Below are 19,435 nucleotides of genomic sequence, written 5' to 3' on the forward strand. Positions count from 1 at the left end.
GTTAAGTCTGTCTGACCCAAGTCTGTCTGCTGGTACCCCCTTCATACCAGCAGGTGCTCCAGTTATGCATCCATAAGGATAATATAATTTCCAGTTCTTGGGAATCAGAAGACTTTGCTGATCAACTGCAAATCCTCCAAAGATCTACCATCAGCAGGTCCTGATTTGCCTTCTGCCCAGCTCTCTGTTGGTAGTTGAAATAATTGCTTAGGTATATTTGTATTTTCTTCTTTTTATCCTGTCTCAGCCATTGCATTTCTTCAGTTATACCTTGTCCATCTTCCGCAGTTGGTGCAGGATGTGCATGGGTATAACTCTGCTTCGGGCTATACCTTCATACTTGTAAATATAATAAAACACAACCCCAGAGATGATTCATGTTGCTGGCTTTCTGCCAATCATTCTGCAAATAGCAGGTCACTTTTCTTCTGGAGTCTCTCTGTCACATTGTTCAGAACAGCCATCTGAAGTGTTCCTTAATAGCACAGGCTGCAATTTAGTGCTTAACCCACATCTGAGAACTTTGTGACCCTCCCTCTGTGGAGCAGAGCTGCTTTTGTGGTAGCAAGCATGAATTGTCACATTTGCTAAGCAGGGTCCACTGTGGTTTGCATTTGAATGGGATGCTACATGTGTGAGCACTGTAAGATATTTCCTGTAGGGGATGGGGCTATTCTGGGAAGAACATCTGGATGCTTGCATGCAGAAAGTTCCAAGTTCCTTTCCTGGCATCTCCAAGAGAGGGCTGAGAGAGACTCCTGCCTGCAACCTTGGAGAAGCCGCTGCCACTCTGTGTAGACAATACTGAGCTCGATAGACCAATGGTCTGGCTCAGTAGAAGGCAGCTTCCTATGTTCCTATGCAATGATGTGATAAACAGCAAATGAGCAGACAGAATGCTCATCTTTAACATTTTCCTTTTTAATCAATATGGGAATCTGGACTTGCACAGTAATGCACAAAAGCCAAGATGGCTTCAAAAACAATCCCATCAGTATTGTAAACAACAAACAACAATAACAAACAAACTCAAACAAACCACATGCTATATTGCAAAGACATATCAACACTGGTTTCAGATGAGGCTTGTCAACTTTTACCTGTAATTCTTATCGTTAGCAGGGAAGCCATAGTGGTTTGTTTTTAACATGCAAAAGATATGGCAGCTTTGGACACGAACTCAAAGGAAAACCTCCAGGTGCAGCACAAGGAGCAGGTCTTTGTATATGGGAATAAGAATACAGTAGGCTGATTCTCATGATGGGAAACTAGGTAGGACAAGTCTGGATGTTTCCGGGTAGGACAAGCCAGGACGATTCCGGGTAGGACAAGCATGGATGATTCTGGGTAGGACAAGCCTGGACGATTCTGGGTAGGACAAGCCTGGACGATTCTGGGTAGGACAAGCCTGGACGATTCCGGGTGGGACAAACATGGATGATTCTGAGTAGGACAAGCCTGGACAATTCAAGGTAGGACAAGCCTGGATGAGTCTGGGTAGCAGGGGCGTATCTAGGGTGGGGCAGGCAGGGCATGTGCTCCGGGCACCACTTGAAGGGGGGTGCCATTTCTTAAAGGCTGCCAAAAACAAAATGGCCACCTTGCATGCTCAAATGGCCTCTGTGAGGCCCTAGGCCATACCAGGCCTCACAGAGGCCATTTGAGCATGTGTGGCAGCCATTTTGTTTTCAGCTGCCATATTTTTAAAAAAAAAATTAAAAAAATGGCCACCGCACATGCTCAAATGGTCCCTGTGGGGCCCTAGAGGCCAGCAGGGTGGAGGGGGAACCTTTGCAGGACCCCCCATGGCCTTTATGAAGCCCCCCAAAGGGGCTACAGGTAATTTTTTAAAATATATATATATATAATATAAGTCACTGTACACATATTCAGATATGTGACTTGTATGTGATCTTCAGACTTGTATTTTTCAGCTGATATTATGGTAAAGTTATCTGAAAGATGGGTGTCAGATGTTTGGACAGGGGGCTCAATTTCAATGCTTGCCCTAGGCGCTATTTTCCCTAGATACGCCTCTGCTGGGTTAGACAAACCTGGAAAATTCCAGGTAGGACAAGCCTGGATGATTCCAAGTAGGACTAGTGTGGACAGTTCTGGGTAGGACAAACATGGATGATTCCGGTAAGACAAGTGTGGCTTAACCAGATAGGATAAGCATGGATGATTCTGGGTAGGACAAGCATTGACAATTCGGGCAATTCGGAGGGATGAGGTAATTTATGTATAGAATGAGTCTAAATGCCCTCATAGGGCTGGTTCTCATGATGGGAAACTGGGTAGGACAAGCGTTCTACCCAGCTGTGGGGGCTGCGAGCGCTGCCAATTTGTGGTTGTCTGACGGTAAAAACCTAGGTCGGAGAAGGGTGAAGTGACTGTGAGGCGGATGAGTGCATTCTCTGTCGGCGTTTTTCTCCACTCTCAATCATATGCTGGGTAAAAGTGCTGGATCGGGCGGCACCATTGGATGTGCATGTGTAACTCTGCTGTGGGTCATACCTTCATATTTGCAGATATAACAAAACATACACCCAAAGGATGATTCACACTGTTGACTTTCTGGCCATCATTCTATGCAATCAGTTTCCCTTCCACCTACCTAGCTGTTTGCTGACAGACAGCCACAAATCTGGAGTGTGCGTAGCTCATGAAGCCGAGCAGAGAACTTCTTCTATCCAGTTGATGCTCGTGAGATTTGCCTTACAAAGTTTTACTGGGCAGTTATTGTAAAGGATTGCTGGAACAATGGAATTTCAGAAGCATTTAAAAGTCAGGAACTTATTGGAATAATTATTGATATTGATTGATATTGATACATTGATATTGATTGAGTGATACATTATTGATAACCCCTGCTAACGGGGCAAAGAGGCACCTTTTAAACTGGTGATTTTCTTTTATTTAGCAGGGGGAGAGTAACTGGCCCTATCCACCCCCAGCACAGTACCTCCAGTGATTGTTGCTGGTCTCTATCTTATGTTTCTTTATAGATTGTGAGCCCTTTGGGGACAGGGATCCATCTTATTTATTTGTTATTTCTCTGTGTAAACCGCCCTGAGCCATTTTTGGAAGGGCGGTATAGAAATCAATCAATCAATCAAACAAACAAATATTACTAAGGCAGAAGAGCTGATCTTATGAGAGCAAACAAGAATTGTCCCCTTTGCTAAGCAGGGTCTGCCCTGGTTTCCATTTGAATGGGAGACTGCATGTGTGAGCACAGCACGATATTCCCCTTAGGGGACGGGGCCGCTCTGGGAAGAGCACCTGCCTGCTTGCATGCAGAAGGTTCCAAGTTCTCCCCCTGGCAGCATCTCCAAGATAGGGCAGAGAGAGAGACTCCTGCCTGCAACCTGGGAGATGCCGCTGCCAGTCTGTGTAGACAATACTGAGCTAGATGGACCAAAGGTCTGACTCAGTATATGGCAGCTTCTTATGTCCCTATGAACCATTATTAGAATGCAATCATTATTAATATTCTAACAAAGGCCAACAGCTTTTATTTACATTAAAGCGTGAATTTTCCCAGACAAAAGAAAAACAATGTCCTTTGTTTACTATTCTCAAAATGGCACTTACAGTGAGGTTTGGGAAATATTTATTCATGCATATATTCATTTATTCATTTATTTATTACATTTTTATACCACCAAAAACAAATGCATCCTGGTGTTTTACAGAAAAAATAAAACAATAAACCACAGATGAAAAACCAAACAATTAAAACCAGTTAAAATAAAATAAAAACAGCAGCAGCAGCAGTAAACAAAAATGCTGAATATTAACTGAGTCATTAAATTTAAAAAAAACCCTAGGGGTAGTTATATACACTTTTAAAATTGGATGTTGCTGCACGCACACACAGAGCTTTTAATTAATTTAAAATACATCTTATGAAATTAAAATAAGCAAAAATTAGCTTATAAAATCAATTTTATATTGAATTATAAAATTAATGTTGACGGCACACACGTGCTAAACTCTTGAACTTGTTGAGGGTGCACACACACAAAGAGCTTATAAAATCTTTAACTGGTTGACATCACGTGCACACACACACTCCACTGGGCTAGGAAACTTATCCATCTGCAACAGCTAGAACTTTGTCAAGGGCAAATATTCACAATCCAAACTGAAACCTGGGTAAAGTACTCCAGGTAAACCCTGATGCTCCTTTTGAAACATGTAAAGCAATCCTGAACAGCCATTGGTCAGACATATCCCACCGCCACCAATAGCGTGCATCCAAATCTTGTACACCGGTAGGGTTGCAACTCAAGGAAAGAACGCCACGTAGTGAAACACAAGCAACTCTACTGGCAATACAGTGCCATCTAGCTTCACAACGGAGTACTGCACACATCTGTCTCTGGAAACAAATGGGTATTCTAGGTAGCACTCATGATGTAAATGCAGTATGCTAGTTGGAGATCTGAGGAATAGCATTTTCCCAGTGAAAAACTGTTGCTGCTTGAGAGCTAGGAAAATACTACAAAAAGACTACTTTCACAAAAGACATCTGGATCCTGAGCAATGAGTAAACATATTCATGACATGGAGGAAAACTTGACTTTGCATGGCCTCTGGAGTTGCAATAATTGGTTTCTTTATTTCTCTCTGCTACCTGTTCAACCTTACCTTCCTTGTCATCAAGTCCATTCCCTAGTGGCATAAGTTATTTATTTATTTAAAATATCTATGCCCCACCCCTCCCATACACTACTGCTTGGGGTGGTTCATATTAATAAAATAGATATAATATAAACCAATTTTTAAAAAATTAATAAAATTGAACACTTTAAAAGACCAAGCTACAACCACATTTAAAAGGTACAAATGTTAAAAGTTTCCAATTAAACAGTATAAGTAAAAAGCTAAAGACTAAGATCTTAAAAACCTACCAGATATAAGCACTGGATCAAACCATTAAAAGCCTTTTTAAAAAGATGTGTCTTCAATTATTTTTTAGAAACACTGAGGGAGGGAATATGGTGAAGCTTTTCTGGGAGCAATGATAAAAGTTACTGTTCTTGATATGTTTAATTTGAAGTATGCCCCCTAAAAAGGATAGGATTTGGCCTCATGACACCACAAATATATTCCTTACAACATTATTAGTCATGCTAGTCAAATATTATGTTATAAATCCTTTGGCCAAAAACAAAACAAAACAAACCCCTTTTGTTTTGCAGACAAAGACTAAATGGACATAAATCTGACATCAGAAATAAGATCACCAAAAATCCAGTCGGTGAGCATTTTAACGTGCACAGTCACAATGTCATGGACCTGAGAATGTCTGCACTGAAAAAGATCCACTCAGGTAGTCAAATGGACTGGGAAATAACCAAGCAGGAATTTATCATAAAGTTTGATTGTATTGGACAAGGATTAAATAAAGACATTGGTTTCCTGTCGCACTACAAGGGTTATCCTTGCTGGATGGGTTCAGCTGTAGCACGGAATCGCAGGTCCGGTGGACCTGCAGTTCTGTGCCCCCTCCCCCTGCTCTCCCGTCTGCTGGAGAGAGGTGGGGGAGCTGAGTGTGTGACCCTCCTTCTTGACAGAAGGACAGCCCACACAACCAATGGGGCAAGAGTGAGGGAGGAGCTTCCTCCCTCAACTCCAGTCCCGTCAGGCCCAAACTGTGGTGCCAGCATTCAATCTTAGTGCTGGCACTGCTAAACTGGAGTTAAGGATGGCAAAACTCCACTCTGACCGAAGCTACAAAACTCCAAACTCCACTCTGACCAAAGGTTCAGGGTGGAATTTGGCAAGGGAAACAGCAGGTCCCCTTTTGCCCTTAACTCCAGTTTGCTGAGTTTGGATGTACGGCTTCCGAAACTGGAGGTGAAGGGATCTCTGATTTTCCTAACTCGGAGGTTGTCTTTTAACCCCTGTCCATGCTGTGATTCCAACTGCCTATTTTCCTGTGTTTCTCCAGTAACAACTCAGCATCTGATGAAGTGGGTTGTCACCCATGAAAGCTTGTGCAATATTATACCATCTTATAATCCTTTCAGTTAGTCTCTCAGTGCAACCTATTTCTTTACAAGTATTCTTACTACTTCAACTTTAACTTCCCACAAAGAAACCTCAGAATTATCCTTTTGTAGAGTGCTGAGAATCCTCCGTTAGAGTTCCCAAGCCCCTTTGACCATCAAGCTACAATTTCCCAGGTTTCCTGGGGAGAAGGAATGACTGTTTACCCTGAGTCTATATGGTGGGATGTGTTCTAATAAGTTTGCATCAAACCAAAAGTTCTTTTCAATCTCCTTTCACCGACTTTCTGGGTAATTTATAGTATTCTCCTGAGACTCACCCCCAAATGCTGTATATTAAGCTTGGCACAAAGATGAGATTTATGTGGTGCGTCCTTCCAAAACGTAATTATGCTCTTAAGAAAGAATGCAAAGGCAAATGGATCATATGGTTTATCGTGGCCACACATGTTTCCTAGTGTTTCCTTTCCCTTTACTCTAGCTAATCATCAAGAGAAATCTCTTTTCTTGCAGTTGGGAGATATCTTCTCATTTGGATCAGACTTAAGGGAGAATCCTTGACTTCAGGAGATCCACCCAAATGGCTGTAGGTAGTCATAGTGGTGGTTCAACAATCAAGGATCTCTGTGGATTTCAACAGATGTTTGGATAGATGTTTCTTTTATCAGGTGTTCTTGCTGACCTTGGACCACAGATGTGGCTTCTCACTCGACTCAGAACTGGGGGATGTGCAACACAGATTAAAAAAGGAGCCCAGTTGTAGGTGGTGGGTCTGAGAGGGTTAATTTATTGGTTGGTTGTGCTCGAATCAACCGAAAACATAAAATTCAGACAGCTGTATTGGTCCATTATTACAAAAATGCACAAAAGAAGCTCCTGTTTCCCTTACTGGATTTAAACATCTTGGATAAAATCTCTAAGCATGCTTGGTTAAGAAAATAGGAAGATGCCTTATCTCGAGTCAGACCATTAGTCCATCGAGCTCAGAATGGTCTGCTCTGACGACAGTGGCTCTTCAGGGCTTGGGGCAGAATTTTCCACCCGCACTACCTGGCGATGTGGCCAGGGATAGAACCTGGGACTTTCTGCATGCAGTGCAGATGCTCTTCCTCTGAGGTGCAGTCTCATAACTTGGAGTAAGCCCCATTGAATGCAGTGGGAGTTACTTCTGAGGAAACATCTATTGGGTTAGGATGTTTCTAAAGCATTCAACACCAAGATAGGCTATAGAATAATTTATGTGTTGAGCTCTGCATGTGCATATCTCTGTTAGGAGGGAGGGAGGGGGTTGGTTTGGTTTAACCAGGCTTCATCTGGTTTGACTTGGCTGGAAAGATCTTTCCAGTGCCTTTAGCACATGCTAAAATGTGCTTCACTCGAGGCACAAATGACCAGGCTCAAATTATCCTACTTTGGACACATTATGCGAAGACCCAGCTCCCTTGAGAAGTCCATAATGCTGGGAAAAGTAGAAAGGAAGAGAAGAAGAGGACGACCAGCAGCAAGGTAGATGGACTCGATTATGACAGCCGTGAATGCACCACTGAGAGACCTTAAAGGCCAAGTGGAAGACAGATCACCCTGGAGAGAATCTAGCTATGTGGTCACTAAGAGTCAACGCCGACTCAGCGGCACTTAACCAATCAATTAATCAAATAAAAATGGGTTTCCAGAATAGTTTTAACATGGCTTATGCCATGTTTAACTCTATTTTCAGGAATGTTTATAAAAGCATTTCTTTGTTTCTGAAAATTACTTTGAGTACCGTTAGAGAAAACAATATAGAAATGTATAAAGCCATTTATCCTGTGACTGCCCTGCAGTTGTGGAGGGAAGGAAGGATTCTAGGATTGGACATGTGACCCTGGTTCTTCATTCCAGGCATATTCCGACCCCTTCCCCAAACCACTATTCTCCACCTGGCTCAGGCTGATGGTCCTTGGGGGGCTAGTTTAAAGCAAGGTGGATCCCACAAGCGTGATGTCAGCCCACCCCTCAACTATCAGACTTCATGCAGCTGTCCCAGAATGAACATCTCAACAGGCATGGTGCAGCAAATTCCACTGCTGATCCCTGCCATTTTAATAGCATTTGGCTGTGTTCAGCAGATACAAACACACTTCCCCTCACAATCTATACAACATGCAGTCATCTTAACAAGCTAAAAAAAAAAAGGAAGAAAATGCTACATACAATTTGCCGTCCGACACGACAACAAAATCAACCCCTCGGCAATGTCTACATTTTGCAAGGAGCTGCACTTTCACCATAGCTTGTAGCACAGCTGGCAATCGGAAATGCCATTTCTACTAATATTTTGCGCATCAGCTTCTGCAAATATAGGCAGATTGCTGCCGAATCACCTGATCTGACACCAGCTCTGGGGAGTCAAGGCCTTGCCTGGAGAGATCTCCCTGGAGCACGTACCTCAAATAACACTTGGGGGTTTTAAAGCACTTTTCAAGCACTGGCCATTAGAGAGGGGTTGCATTGATATGAGTGTAACAGAGAAATCGCTCCCAATTTGGGGATTCAGAGCACATGCCTGCCTATTTGGGGATTCAGGACTTCTCTCCACCTCCTCATTTTTCAGAAGCTCCATTAATTCCCACCCTGGCAAATGTTTACATTTCCCACTGGCACCAAGATTAATAATGTCTTGAGAGTTTGCCCAAAGGGGGGATTCCAAGTCTGTTTACATTAGTCCACCAGCAGGAGAGATTTTCTCTGCTGCTTCCCTGTAACCTCCGGAGCACCGAAGGAATGCGTGTGTTTTTCTCTCTGGCTGTTGCAAGCCCTTCACGCAAATTTATTTCAGCCTCGGGGGCTTTCTTTGCTTCAGTCTCTTGGAATTTGAAAAGCTGTGGATAATACTGTCAAGGCTGATCAACTGAACTTTGGGAAGGGGAGCATGGGGGTTAAGGCTGTGTGCGGCAGACAGGAATGGAGCTGGGGTCGGGGGGGGGGAGAGACGAGCTGCATCATATTTTCACCCACTGGCTCTACCCACACAGTCCCTGGTCCTTTCCAGGGCTGGCTCATCCACTAGGCAAATGAAGAGATTGCCTAGGGCACCAAGCGCAGAGGGGTGCTGATGGCCTGGGTCACATGCTACCTCTGCTGGTGCCCCCCCCCATCCCATGGAGGGGTGGGCACACTTCCTATCATCGGAGAGAATGGGCGAGTGACAAGTGGGCACTCCCCATCTCTGTTTCCCACCCATCCACTTGCTCTCCTCATTGCCCCTGCCTTCCACTCCTGCCGTCTGCCTGCTGCAGTGCACTGTAATGACATTGCCGCATCATGCATCAATTATAACATGCCATGGCACGGCAGCTGCCCAGAAGAACCCAGCAGTGGCAGGAGCAGTGGCTGGAGGCAGAGAGGAGAGCAAGTGAGTGGGTAATGGGGACTGCCTGCCTGCCAGGAGGGGTGTGGGTGAAGGGGGAGGAGTGCACCCATGTGTGTCAAGGGGGAAGGGTGCCCAAACCAGGCACCCATTCACTTATGTGGGAGGAAAAAGAGTGCCACACATAGGAATACTTCCATAGTTTGGACAAAACCTGCCTGCCCATCCCTGATTCTAGGCATCTGTCTTCTGCTGAGACAGTTCCCAGAGCATCCAGTGTGTGTCTGAGTGCATAATACCACATTGCACCAAGGTCTTTGCAAGACATGGCCTTCTTTCCACTGTGCCTACAATAGTGAGAGGCAATTTGCTAATCCAAGACCCTAGGCCTGTTCACACAACCCCTTGGAGGGGTGGGTTGGAGGGTTAGGGAGTTCCTATCCCAGTAGTAGCACATGATTAAAATTTCTGTTTGGGTCAGCAAACCCAGGAAACACACGGGTAAGCCAGGAGAAGCATCCATTGCTGAAATTGAGAGCTGCAAGCACAGAAAGTCCTCCGAAGGCCTAGCAGGCCTTCCTAGCATGCTTAGCACTGCCAGTGGACTGGAAAGACTCATTATATCAGCAAGTGCCCTCTGACTGGCCAAGAAGGAGCAGTATGCGGACCCAGCCCTGCTGAAGCTACTCCAGCTACGGGATCATAGATTGTGCTTTGCAGAGTGCACATCCATGGGCGGCAGCCCCTGTAGTCACAGCTCTCTATTGTTTCCAGGCCTGGTGAGTCCTTGTGACTGAGTACAAGATGTAAGTGGATCCAAACGACCAGAACAGGAGAGCTCTCATCTCCTCCTACCTTGGTTAAGAGCAGGGTGCAAAAGCTGGGCTGCTCTGATTTGAGCAACCGGGGTTGGAGGGATTTTTTGTGAGTTCAGCCAATCATGCAAACCAAGGTAGAGAGCCTCCTATCCTGATTCTGATGACGGTGTGAACAGGCCTGTGACTTTCTTCTTGCTATACTCTTCACTTTCTTCTTGCGATAGTGAAAGGCAATTTGCTACTCCATGATAATAAGTAGCAGAGGCTTGATGGACCCACTGTAGAGATATGACCTGCCATGAAGCTTGTAGGCCACTCCCTGAGAAGCAGGTGGATAGGATGATGGACATGATGGTGGCTGCATCTGTATAGCTATGTAGAAGTGTGTTCGTTTCACTTGTATGTATATATTTGTTTATTTCAGCCCAAGGCCAGCATAGTTTCACTTGTAAGAAACAGCACCTCCTTGTGGTTGACCCCTTAGCACTGCTTCTACACAGTCACCCTGTCTCTTGTAAAACTGACCTGTGGATATGTGTTCATGCAAAGGCAGTCGGATAATGTTTTACATTTTTTACAACAGATGCACACCAAAGTGCGATTGGCCTCTACATTTTGCAACACACCACAGGTGGACATGGATGTACAACTGAGACAAGAATGGTCTCAGATGGTGGCATCTTCAGGTTGGCCTGCATGATGCCATTCTTAATTTACGAGGTCCAACTTGCACCTCAACAATGCTTCAGGCTTCCATAGCACATGAGTTGTGGCCTCTGCTAAGGAGAATGGCAGATGTGTTCGCTTCTTGCGCATGTTCTTTCTCTTCATGTGCCTTTTCTTCGTGTGCCTTTTCTTCGTGTGCCTCTTCTTTATCGATGTCGTTCAGGTTCTTTAAGGACATCTTTATCCGGTGAGACTGTGACATGCTGGAGGCAGAGCTCTTCCGAAGAGTTCGAAGCCTTTGGCGAAAGCTGCTGCCAGAAAAGAAGTAGAGAAGTGGATCGAAGCAACAATTGAAAGCGGCCATAGAAAGCGTGATGACCACAGATTTCTGCATGTAGATCTTATCCGCACAGCTGGTGTCCTTTCTCATGAGGAAATGGAGGTGGACTGTGCGTTGAATGTGATATGGAGTGAAGCTCAACAGGAACGTCAGGGTTACAATGATGATCATCCAGACGGCTTTTTTACGGACTGCTTCTTTCTTCTGCAGTGCGTTTTTCAACAAGGTCCTTATAATCATGGCGTAGCAGGCAGCAATGGTGACAAGTGGGAAGATGAAGCCGATCAACAAGGAGATGTAATGCAAGACCACCACCCTCAACAAGCGATGGTTCTCCGGAGGCTCCAAGCATTTTGTTTTGTTGTTCACATCATCCTTGTATGTGCCTTGCACCAAAAATGGTGTCGACGTCAATGTGACAAAGAGCCAAATGGCGACACAGAGCAGCCTGGCTTTTTTCTCGGTGATAAACTGGAGGTTCTGGATGGGGAAGACGATGGCTCTGCAGCGGAAGAAGCTCATGGCTGTCATGAAGAAGATGCTACAGTACAAGTTGACGTACAATGTGTATGAACTGACTCGGCACATAAAGTCTCCAAAGAGCCAGTTGCCTCCGTTCATGAAGTATATCACCCGTAAAGGCAGCGTGCAGACAAACAAGAGGTCCGAAATAGCAAGATTGATCATGTAGATCCGGAAAGCTGTCTTCTCTTGGTACGTTTTTATAAGGACACACAACACTAAGCCATTCCCCAGAAAGCCCAGTATACAGATGACAGAGTACATGAGAGGGTACACTTGATACCGGAACTCATCAATAGAGCCATCAGCGCATACATTGGTGGTTATAGCTAAACTTGTTACGTTTTCGCCAGCAGCCATGGAATCCATCTGGTGTTGAAGCATCTCCCAACTCAAATCCTATAGTCCAAAGATCAAAAACAAAACAGAGTTAGATGTACAAAGAAGAGTATGGGGTTTCTATTTCAGTTTTGTGACTGGGTATGAGAAAGGCAGAATTCACAGGATTCACGCTGGGCCAAAATAGTAATAATTGGAGCAGATTATCTGGGGAGGAACCCAAACTCACTGGTAGAGAACAGACCTGCATTCAGAAGGTCCTAGTCTCTGCATCTCTAGTTAAAAGATCGGGTGGCAGGTGAAACTCCAAGATCCTGGAGACCGACCACTTACAGTAGACAATACTGGAATAGTAAAGAGGTTTCTTGTGTGAAACCAATTTTCTGAGAAAGCGAGCAGGGACCTTGAAGCTATTCACACATGCAGGCAAAACCGGGCTAAGGAAGCCCAGCCTGGTTTTGCATGCACATGTCGGGCCCGATCTCGGTGGCAAACCCACCTCCATAGCCACCCTCTAAAACGAGGTTCAGAGAGCGAGGGCTCTCCTAAACCCCATTTCTGTGATATTCTGGCAGCTGTGGCTGTTTGCTGACCACGATCCTGGCCAGCTTCGGGGAGGGGAGGAGGATCCCCATAATGCACAGCACACTCACGCAATGAATTATGGGAGCTCCAGGGGGAGGGGTGCCACATCCCAGCACCCTGACCCTCCGAGATACTGGCAGAAGCCCATCGTCACCTGGGCAGGCGATCCACCCGCTGAAGAGGGAGCCCTCCATCGTCTGCAGGGAGGCAAGCTTCTTAAGGCTTCCTCTCCCTTTCTCACTGCTCGTGAGAAAGGGCTCCTTGGCTCTGGATGTGAAGACCTTTGGGGAAACATTAACAAACGGGAGGAAACGCCAAGGAAGTTGCAACCTTTTGTCAATCAAAGTCATTTTCACTGATCAAAGAGGTTCCCATTTTATTACTTTTGATACAAGTCCTTATCAAAGCTGCAGATAGGAACATAGGAAGCGGCCTTATACTGAGTCAGACCATTGGTCCATCTCGCTCAGTATTGTCTACACTGACTGGCAGTGGCTCTCCAAGGTTTCAGGCAGAATTCTCCCCCAGTCCTACCTGGAGATGCTGCTCAGGGCCATATTTAGACGTGCAGCGTCTCTAAGTGATGTCAAGCTTAGGAGGCCCCATAGCAATACAAAGTAGGTTGGAAACCCACCCCGGTGCGTCACTCACACCCTTCTTTCTGTATTGCTCACGGTCACAGCAGCATTCATCTGGGGAGACCAATGCTTCCTGTAACTGAGATGGTGGGCATAGAACGCTGCCATATACTGAGTCAGACTATTGGTCCATCTAGCTCAGTATTGCCTGCACAGACTGGCAGTGGCTTCTCCAAGGTTGCAGGCAGGAGTCTCTCTCAGCCCTATCTTGGAGCTGTCAGGGAGGGGTCTTGGAACCTTCTGCATGCAAGCATGCAGGTGGTCTTCCCAGAGTGACTCCATCCCCTAAAGCCAAATGGCTTACAGTGCTCACATGTACTCTCCCATTCAAGTGCAAACCAGGGGGGACCCTGCTTAGCAAAGGGAATGGTTCATGCTTGCTACCACAAGACCAGATCTTCTCCCATAGATCTAGGCAGAGCCCTGGCCTAATAAAACTTTGATATAATTTGCAGTAATTTCAGCACAGATTTATAAAGTCAATATAATAAACAAGTGAATTTTAGCCCGTTGAAAAACGGGCGCTAGTAATGCTTTCGGCCCCGCCGCCGAACCGCCCTCCCAGCTGCCCGATCCCACCATTTGTACAGGAAAGAGGAGCTCGCCAGCAGAGCTCCTCTTTCTGCAAAGGCTCTTCTCAAACTGGCACTTTGAGCGGAAAGGACGCCCTTTCCGCTCAAAGCGCCAGTTTGAGAAGAGCCTTTGCAGAAAGAGGAGCTCTGCTGGCGAGCTCCTCTTTCCTGTACAAATGGTGGGATCGGGCAGCTGGGAGGGCGGTTCGGCGGCGGCATTTTTCAGGGCCAATTTGGCCCTTAGTAATTTGGCGGTGGGACGGGAATGGTGGGATCGGGCCCCAAGGTTTCCCCCCCCGCCCGGCTTTACTGGCGGCGCCAGGCCTCGGCGGCGGCTCCGCCACCGCCTCGGCCAGCTTCCCCGCTGCCTCTTCCCCCGGCGCCTCTCTCCTTTATTTGCGGTGGCCGCTTCTGGCCCCGCCGCCGCCTCACCCGCACTCCCGCCGCCAGTTGCCCCGTCGCGGCCACCGCCACCTCTGGCCGTGGCCACGGCTGCGCCGCCGCCTCTCCCGCACTCTCCTCCTGGCGTAGGCCGCGGCCACTTCTCCTTCTCCCGGCCCCAACATGGCCGCCGGGTCCTGCCGTTCGTGCCTCCCTTGCCCTGTTCTGGGCATGCCCAGAACAGGCCAGGCACGAACACACGCTTGGTGTCCGTCCACGGACGGACACCAAGCGTTTTATTAGAGAGGATAATTGAGTAGTCATATAAGTGTATTTTTGTCTTCTCAGAATGCTAATGTATGTTGCAGAGCTTTCCCCCCTTTCTTCTTTATTTTTCAATTCTCCCTCTCACATAACATTCAATTCTCCCTCTCCCATAACACTGGAACCAGGGGTCATCCCATGAAATTGATTTCCAGGAAATCTAGGGCCAACAAACGGAAGTACTTTTTCACACAAGGCACAATCCACTTGTGGAATTCTCTGCCACAAGATGTGTTAACAGCCAACAACCTGGATGTCTTTAAGAGGGGTTTGGATAACTTCATGGAGGAGAGGTCTATCAATGGCTACTAGTCAGAGGGCTAAAGGCCCCCTCCAGCTTCAAAGGCAGGATGCCTCTGAGTACCAGTTGCAGGGGAGCAACAGCAGGAGAGAGGGCATGCACATACCTCTTGCCTGTGGGCCCCCAGTGGCATCTGGTGGGCCCCTGTGTGAAACAGGATGCTGGACTAGGTGGGCTTCCTTGGGCCCGATCCAGCAGGGCTGTTCTTACGTTCAATCAAATATGAAAACTTGAAATTTAGTCTCCCCCCCCCTTTTTTTTTTTTTTTTTGTATTCAGCAGCCTCTTGTAATGTGAGGCCCTCAGCTGGAGCTGTCTTAGTTTGTGCCTCAGTCTGGCAGTGGGGCTCTGGAAGTCAGGCCAGGAGGAAGATACCAGAATCCCATTCTAAGATGCCGCTGCTGCACATCTAACAAATAAGCAAGCATGCCAGTTCATCAAGAACTTCTCCTAGAAAACCATCCCAGGACCAACTGCAAGTTCTCATTCGGCAGCCTTTCTGCTGGCAGAGACTTAAGACAACCAGAAGGGGGCAGTCCTGCTTAAGGAAAGGACTCTTAATCATAAGCCAAAACCATGGATCCTGCTTGTATTTCTGTGGCCTGAGGCATGTGAAGAGAAGATAAAAGCATCCTGCTCTCATGTACTGCCAAAAGGCAGCACGTGGCAAGGCCAACAGGAAAGGAGAGGAGAGCTGGTCTTGTGGTAGCAAGCATGACTTGTCCCCTTAGCTAAGCAGGGTCTGCCCTGGTTGCATCTGAATGGGAGACTAGAAGTGTGAGCACTGTAAGATATTCCCCTTAGGGGGTGGGGCCGCTCTGGGAAGAACAGAAGGTTTCAAGTTCCCTCCCTGACAGCATCTCCAAGACAAGACTGAGACAGATTCCTGCCTGCAGTCTTGGAGAAGCCGCTGCCAATCTGTGAAGACAATACTGAGCTAGATAGACCAATGTATTCAGTATCTGGCAGCTTCCTAAAGCAGTTTTTTAAGCTGCCTGTTTGTGGCATTTCCTCTGCACAAGCCTCAAAACCCTTGGCATGCAGGCCTCAGTGGGGAGGGGGTTCTAAGCATCCTGTTCCTCCTCCATCTGCCAGGGAGAGGGATCACCTTGCTCCTCCCTGGTAGCCTAAACAGACAGGCAGGCAGGCAGCCACCCTCCACCCCAGGGGCGTAGCAAGGTTGGAGTGGGCCTAGAGACAAGAGAGAGCCAGCGTGGTATAGTGCTTAGAGTGCTGGACTAGGACCGGGGAGGCCCGAGTTCAAATCCCCATTCAGCCATGATACTAGCTGGGTGACTCTGGGCCAGTCACTTCTCTCTCAGCCTAACCTACTTCACAGGGTTGTTGTGAAAGAGAAACTTAAGTATGTAGTACACCACTCTGGGCTCCTTGGAGGAAGAGAGGGATATAAAATGTAATAATAATAATAATAATAATAATAATAATTATTATTATTATTATTTAAAATGCCCCCCCCTCACTGAAGCTCAGCTCATGAAGTAAAGAAATCTTAAATGAGGCTGAATAGTGGTATCAAAAAGCATAGTAAAATTGATACACACACACACACACACCCCTTATGTGCCACAGCAGAACATCATCCTAAATTATTTGTAAATTTGTGGACAATGCAAATCATTTAATGTTACTAGAGAAAGACATGCCGTTCCGGTAGTTCCAGGTCTTAACACTCACATCAGTTTTGGAGGATGAATACATTACAACTGAAGGAAGCCTGGGCGGGTACGCGGCTGGGGGAGTCAGTCATGTGACTTGCCTCTGGGCCTCCCCCCCCCCAAGGCAGTGGGCCCCCAGACAACTGTCTCCCCTTGCCCTATTAGAGTTACGCCCCTGTTCCAGCTCCACTGGCCTCCTCATCACTGGCTTCAAGCCCATTCTATATGTTCTCAGGCTCAGCCGCCAGCCCTCTTAGCCCCCACCCACCCACTTTCCATCCCCACCCTCTTGAATTCTGCCGGTTAGCCCTTAAAGGGGCCGCCTTACAGGACTCCATTTCCTCTCCCTGCATCATCCCCCAGGGTCTCTGCAGAAGGGAGCAGAAGCCAGGCAGCGGCTTGTTGGGCCATTTGGCCCCGTCAAAGGCGGCCGTCCTCCCAGCTTCCTTGCCTTCCCCCACCTCCCAGCATGGTTGCCATCAGCTTTGTGTGTGGCCAGGAAACCCCTGGTTGTTGATTTGCTTGCCCTCCGCTCTGGTCAGTGCCAAGTGCCCCACCCCGCTGGGCATTGGGGGAGAGCTCTGACCCAATCTAGCTATCATGTCTCCATCTCTGTCTCTATCTCTATCTCATCCAAGTTACAATGGAAATATTTTTACAGAATAAAAACAATTAGAAACAATTCACAGAATAAAAACAACTAAACAGTCTAATTTTTTATTATTATTATTATTATTATTATTATTATTATTATTATTATTATTTATTCAGTTTCTATACTGCCCTTCCAAAAGTGGCTCAGGGCAGTTTACACAGAGAAATAATAAATAAATAAGATGGATCCCTGTCCCCAAAGGGCTCACAATCTAAAAGAAACATAAGATAGACACCAGGAACAGTCACTGGAGGTCCTGTGCTGGGGTTGGATAGGGCCAGTTGCTCTCCCCCTGCTAAATAAAGAGAATCACCACATTAAAAGGTGCCTCTTTGCCCAGTTAGCAGAGGTACTTAAATTAATTAAATAGCGTTAATTAAAAGCCAGAGGAAACGCAGGTGTCTTAATAGTCTTTTTAAAACCATGCAGAGATGGAGAAGGTCTTTTGGGGGGGGGGCAGAGAGTGCATTCCAGAGGCCTGGGGAAGCCACGGAGAAGGCCTGGCCCTGAGTCACCACCAGATGAGCTGGCAGCAACTGTAACCAGACCACCCCAGATGATCTTACTAAGTGGCCTGGGTTCATGACAAAGGAGGTGTTCTCTTAAGAACCCTGGACCTAGGTTGTTCAGGGCTTTATAGGTAATAACCAGCATTTTGTATTTCTTTCAGAAACATATCGGCAGCCAGCGCAATTCTTTCAAAATCGGTGTTATGCGGTCTCTGTCGCAGAGACTAACCTGGTAGCTGAATTTTGTACCAGTTGTAGTTTCCAAACGATGTACAAAGGCAGCCCCACATAGAGTACATTACAGTTGCTAAGCCTGGAGGTCACCAGCATATGTACTACTGTTTTAAGGTCATTTGCCTCCAGAAATGGGAGTAGCTGAAGGATCAGCTGAAGCTGATAAAAAGCGCTCCTGGCCACCGCTTCAACCTGAGAAACCAGAGAGAGTTTTGGACCCAGGAGCACTCCCAAGTGACCTACCTGATCTTTCAGGGGGAGCGTAACCCCATCCAGAACAGGCAGATCTAAACCGTCTCTTGGGTCTTGACCTCCACCGAAATCAGTACCTCCATCTTGCAGTGAAAAGAGACTAACGGGAAACAAAGCCATTTCCAAACGTGGAACAGAGGAAGCTGCCTTATACCGAGTCAGACCCTTGGCCCATCTCGCTCAGCACTGTCTACACTGACTGGCAGCAGCTCTCCAAGGTTGCACGAGGGAGTCTTTCCCAGCCCTACCTGGAGATGCTGCCAGGAATTAAACCTGGGATCTTCCTCAGGCAAGCATGCAGATGCTCTTCCACTGACCTACAGCTTCATCTTAAATTGAATGACAAGAAATGCCCATTGCATTGCAAAACTGGAGCTTCCCCCATCTGATCCTCAGCATTAGGGCGATCTGAGGCATGGCCTTCATGTTTTCTGGGAAGAGCTTATGCACAGCTTCAAGGAAATCCAATACAGATTTGCATAAGTCGGAAACAAACCCAAACCACAAACAGCGATTAGCAACTGGGGTGGATCTCCCTGCAACCGTTCCAAAGTCATTGTTTCTAAGAGCCGTACCTCTTAGGGCAATGAAGCAGCTGCAGACACTGAGCGAGATCAGGGGCAAGCAATGTGTGGCTCTGCGGTTGTTGCTGAACTACAACTCCCATCAACCCTAGTGACAATTAACTACAGCTGGGGATGATGGGAGCTGTAGTTCATCAAGATCTGGCGAGCCACCAAGGTTCTTACTCAGTAGAAAGGCACTTTCCTATGTCCCCCTCTGTCCCTCTATCACCCCACACCATCCAAGAGTGATGACGAAGGTGACCCCAAACTTCGGCTGACCATGCAAGGATCCATGCAACACATCCCACATGATGCCATCTCTTCCCCATTGTGGGGAGGATTGCTGGTCTTGTGGTAGCAAGCATGAACTGCCATGGTCACAGGGGTGACTCCAGCGGTTTCCCCTCCTCCTGTCGGCCATCCCCCTGGTCTCCATTGGCCCTATATGGGATGTTTTAGTCTTTTTTTGGCCCGTTCTGGGCCTCTTCGTGCTTGCGGTGGCCATTTTGGAGGTCACTGTGCATGCATACTGGGCATCTGTGTGGCCTGGGTCATGACATGCAAGCACAAAGAGGCCCAGATCAGGCCCCCAAAGCACTAAAACATCCCGTATCAGGCCAATGGAGACCAGGGGGATGGCCGGCAGGGGGAGGGGAAACCGCTGGAGACACACACACACACACCATGGC

At 47.0% G+C, this 19,435-nt stretch overlaps 1 protein-coding gene across 3 annotated transcripts; it reads right to left on the bottom strand.

Moving 5' to 3' along the window:
• Positions 1-3,599: 3,599 nt before the first annotated feature.
• CYSLTR1 (cysteinyl leukotriene receptor 1) lies at positions 3,600-15,071 on the bottom strand. Of its 3 annotated transcripts, none has more exons than XM_053273259.1 (2): positions 14,962-15,071; positions 3,600-12,114 (listed from the first exon to the last, which is right to left on the bottom strand). In XM_053273259.1, exons 1-2 carry the CDS (start codon positions 14,986-14,988, stop codon positions 10,933-10,935), a joined length of 1,209 nt encoding a protein of 402 aa, XP_053129234.1. In that variant the 5' UTR covers positions 14,989-15,071; the 3' UTR covers positions 3,600-10,932. The 3 variants fall into 3 exon arrangements, with proteins under 3 accessions (XP_053129234.1, XP_053129235.1, XP_053129236.1); XM_053273260.1 differs by lacking the exon at positions 14,962-15,071 and adding an exon at positions 14,282-14,433; XM_053273261.1 differs by lacking the exon at positions 14,962-15,071 and adding an exon at positions 12,794-12,914.
• Between the last annotated feature and the right edge of the window lie 4,364 nt (positions 15,072-19,435).

The sequence above is a fragment of the Hemicordylus capensis genome, chromosome 11, assembly GCF_027244095.1.
Source record: "Hemicordylus capensis ecotype Gifberg chromosome 11, rHemCap1.1.pri, whole genome shotgun sequence".
Lineage (NCBI taxonomy): Eukaryota > Metazoa > Chordata > Lepidosauria > Squamata > Cordylidae > Hemicordylus > Hemicordylus capensis.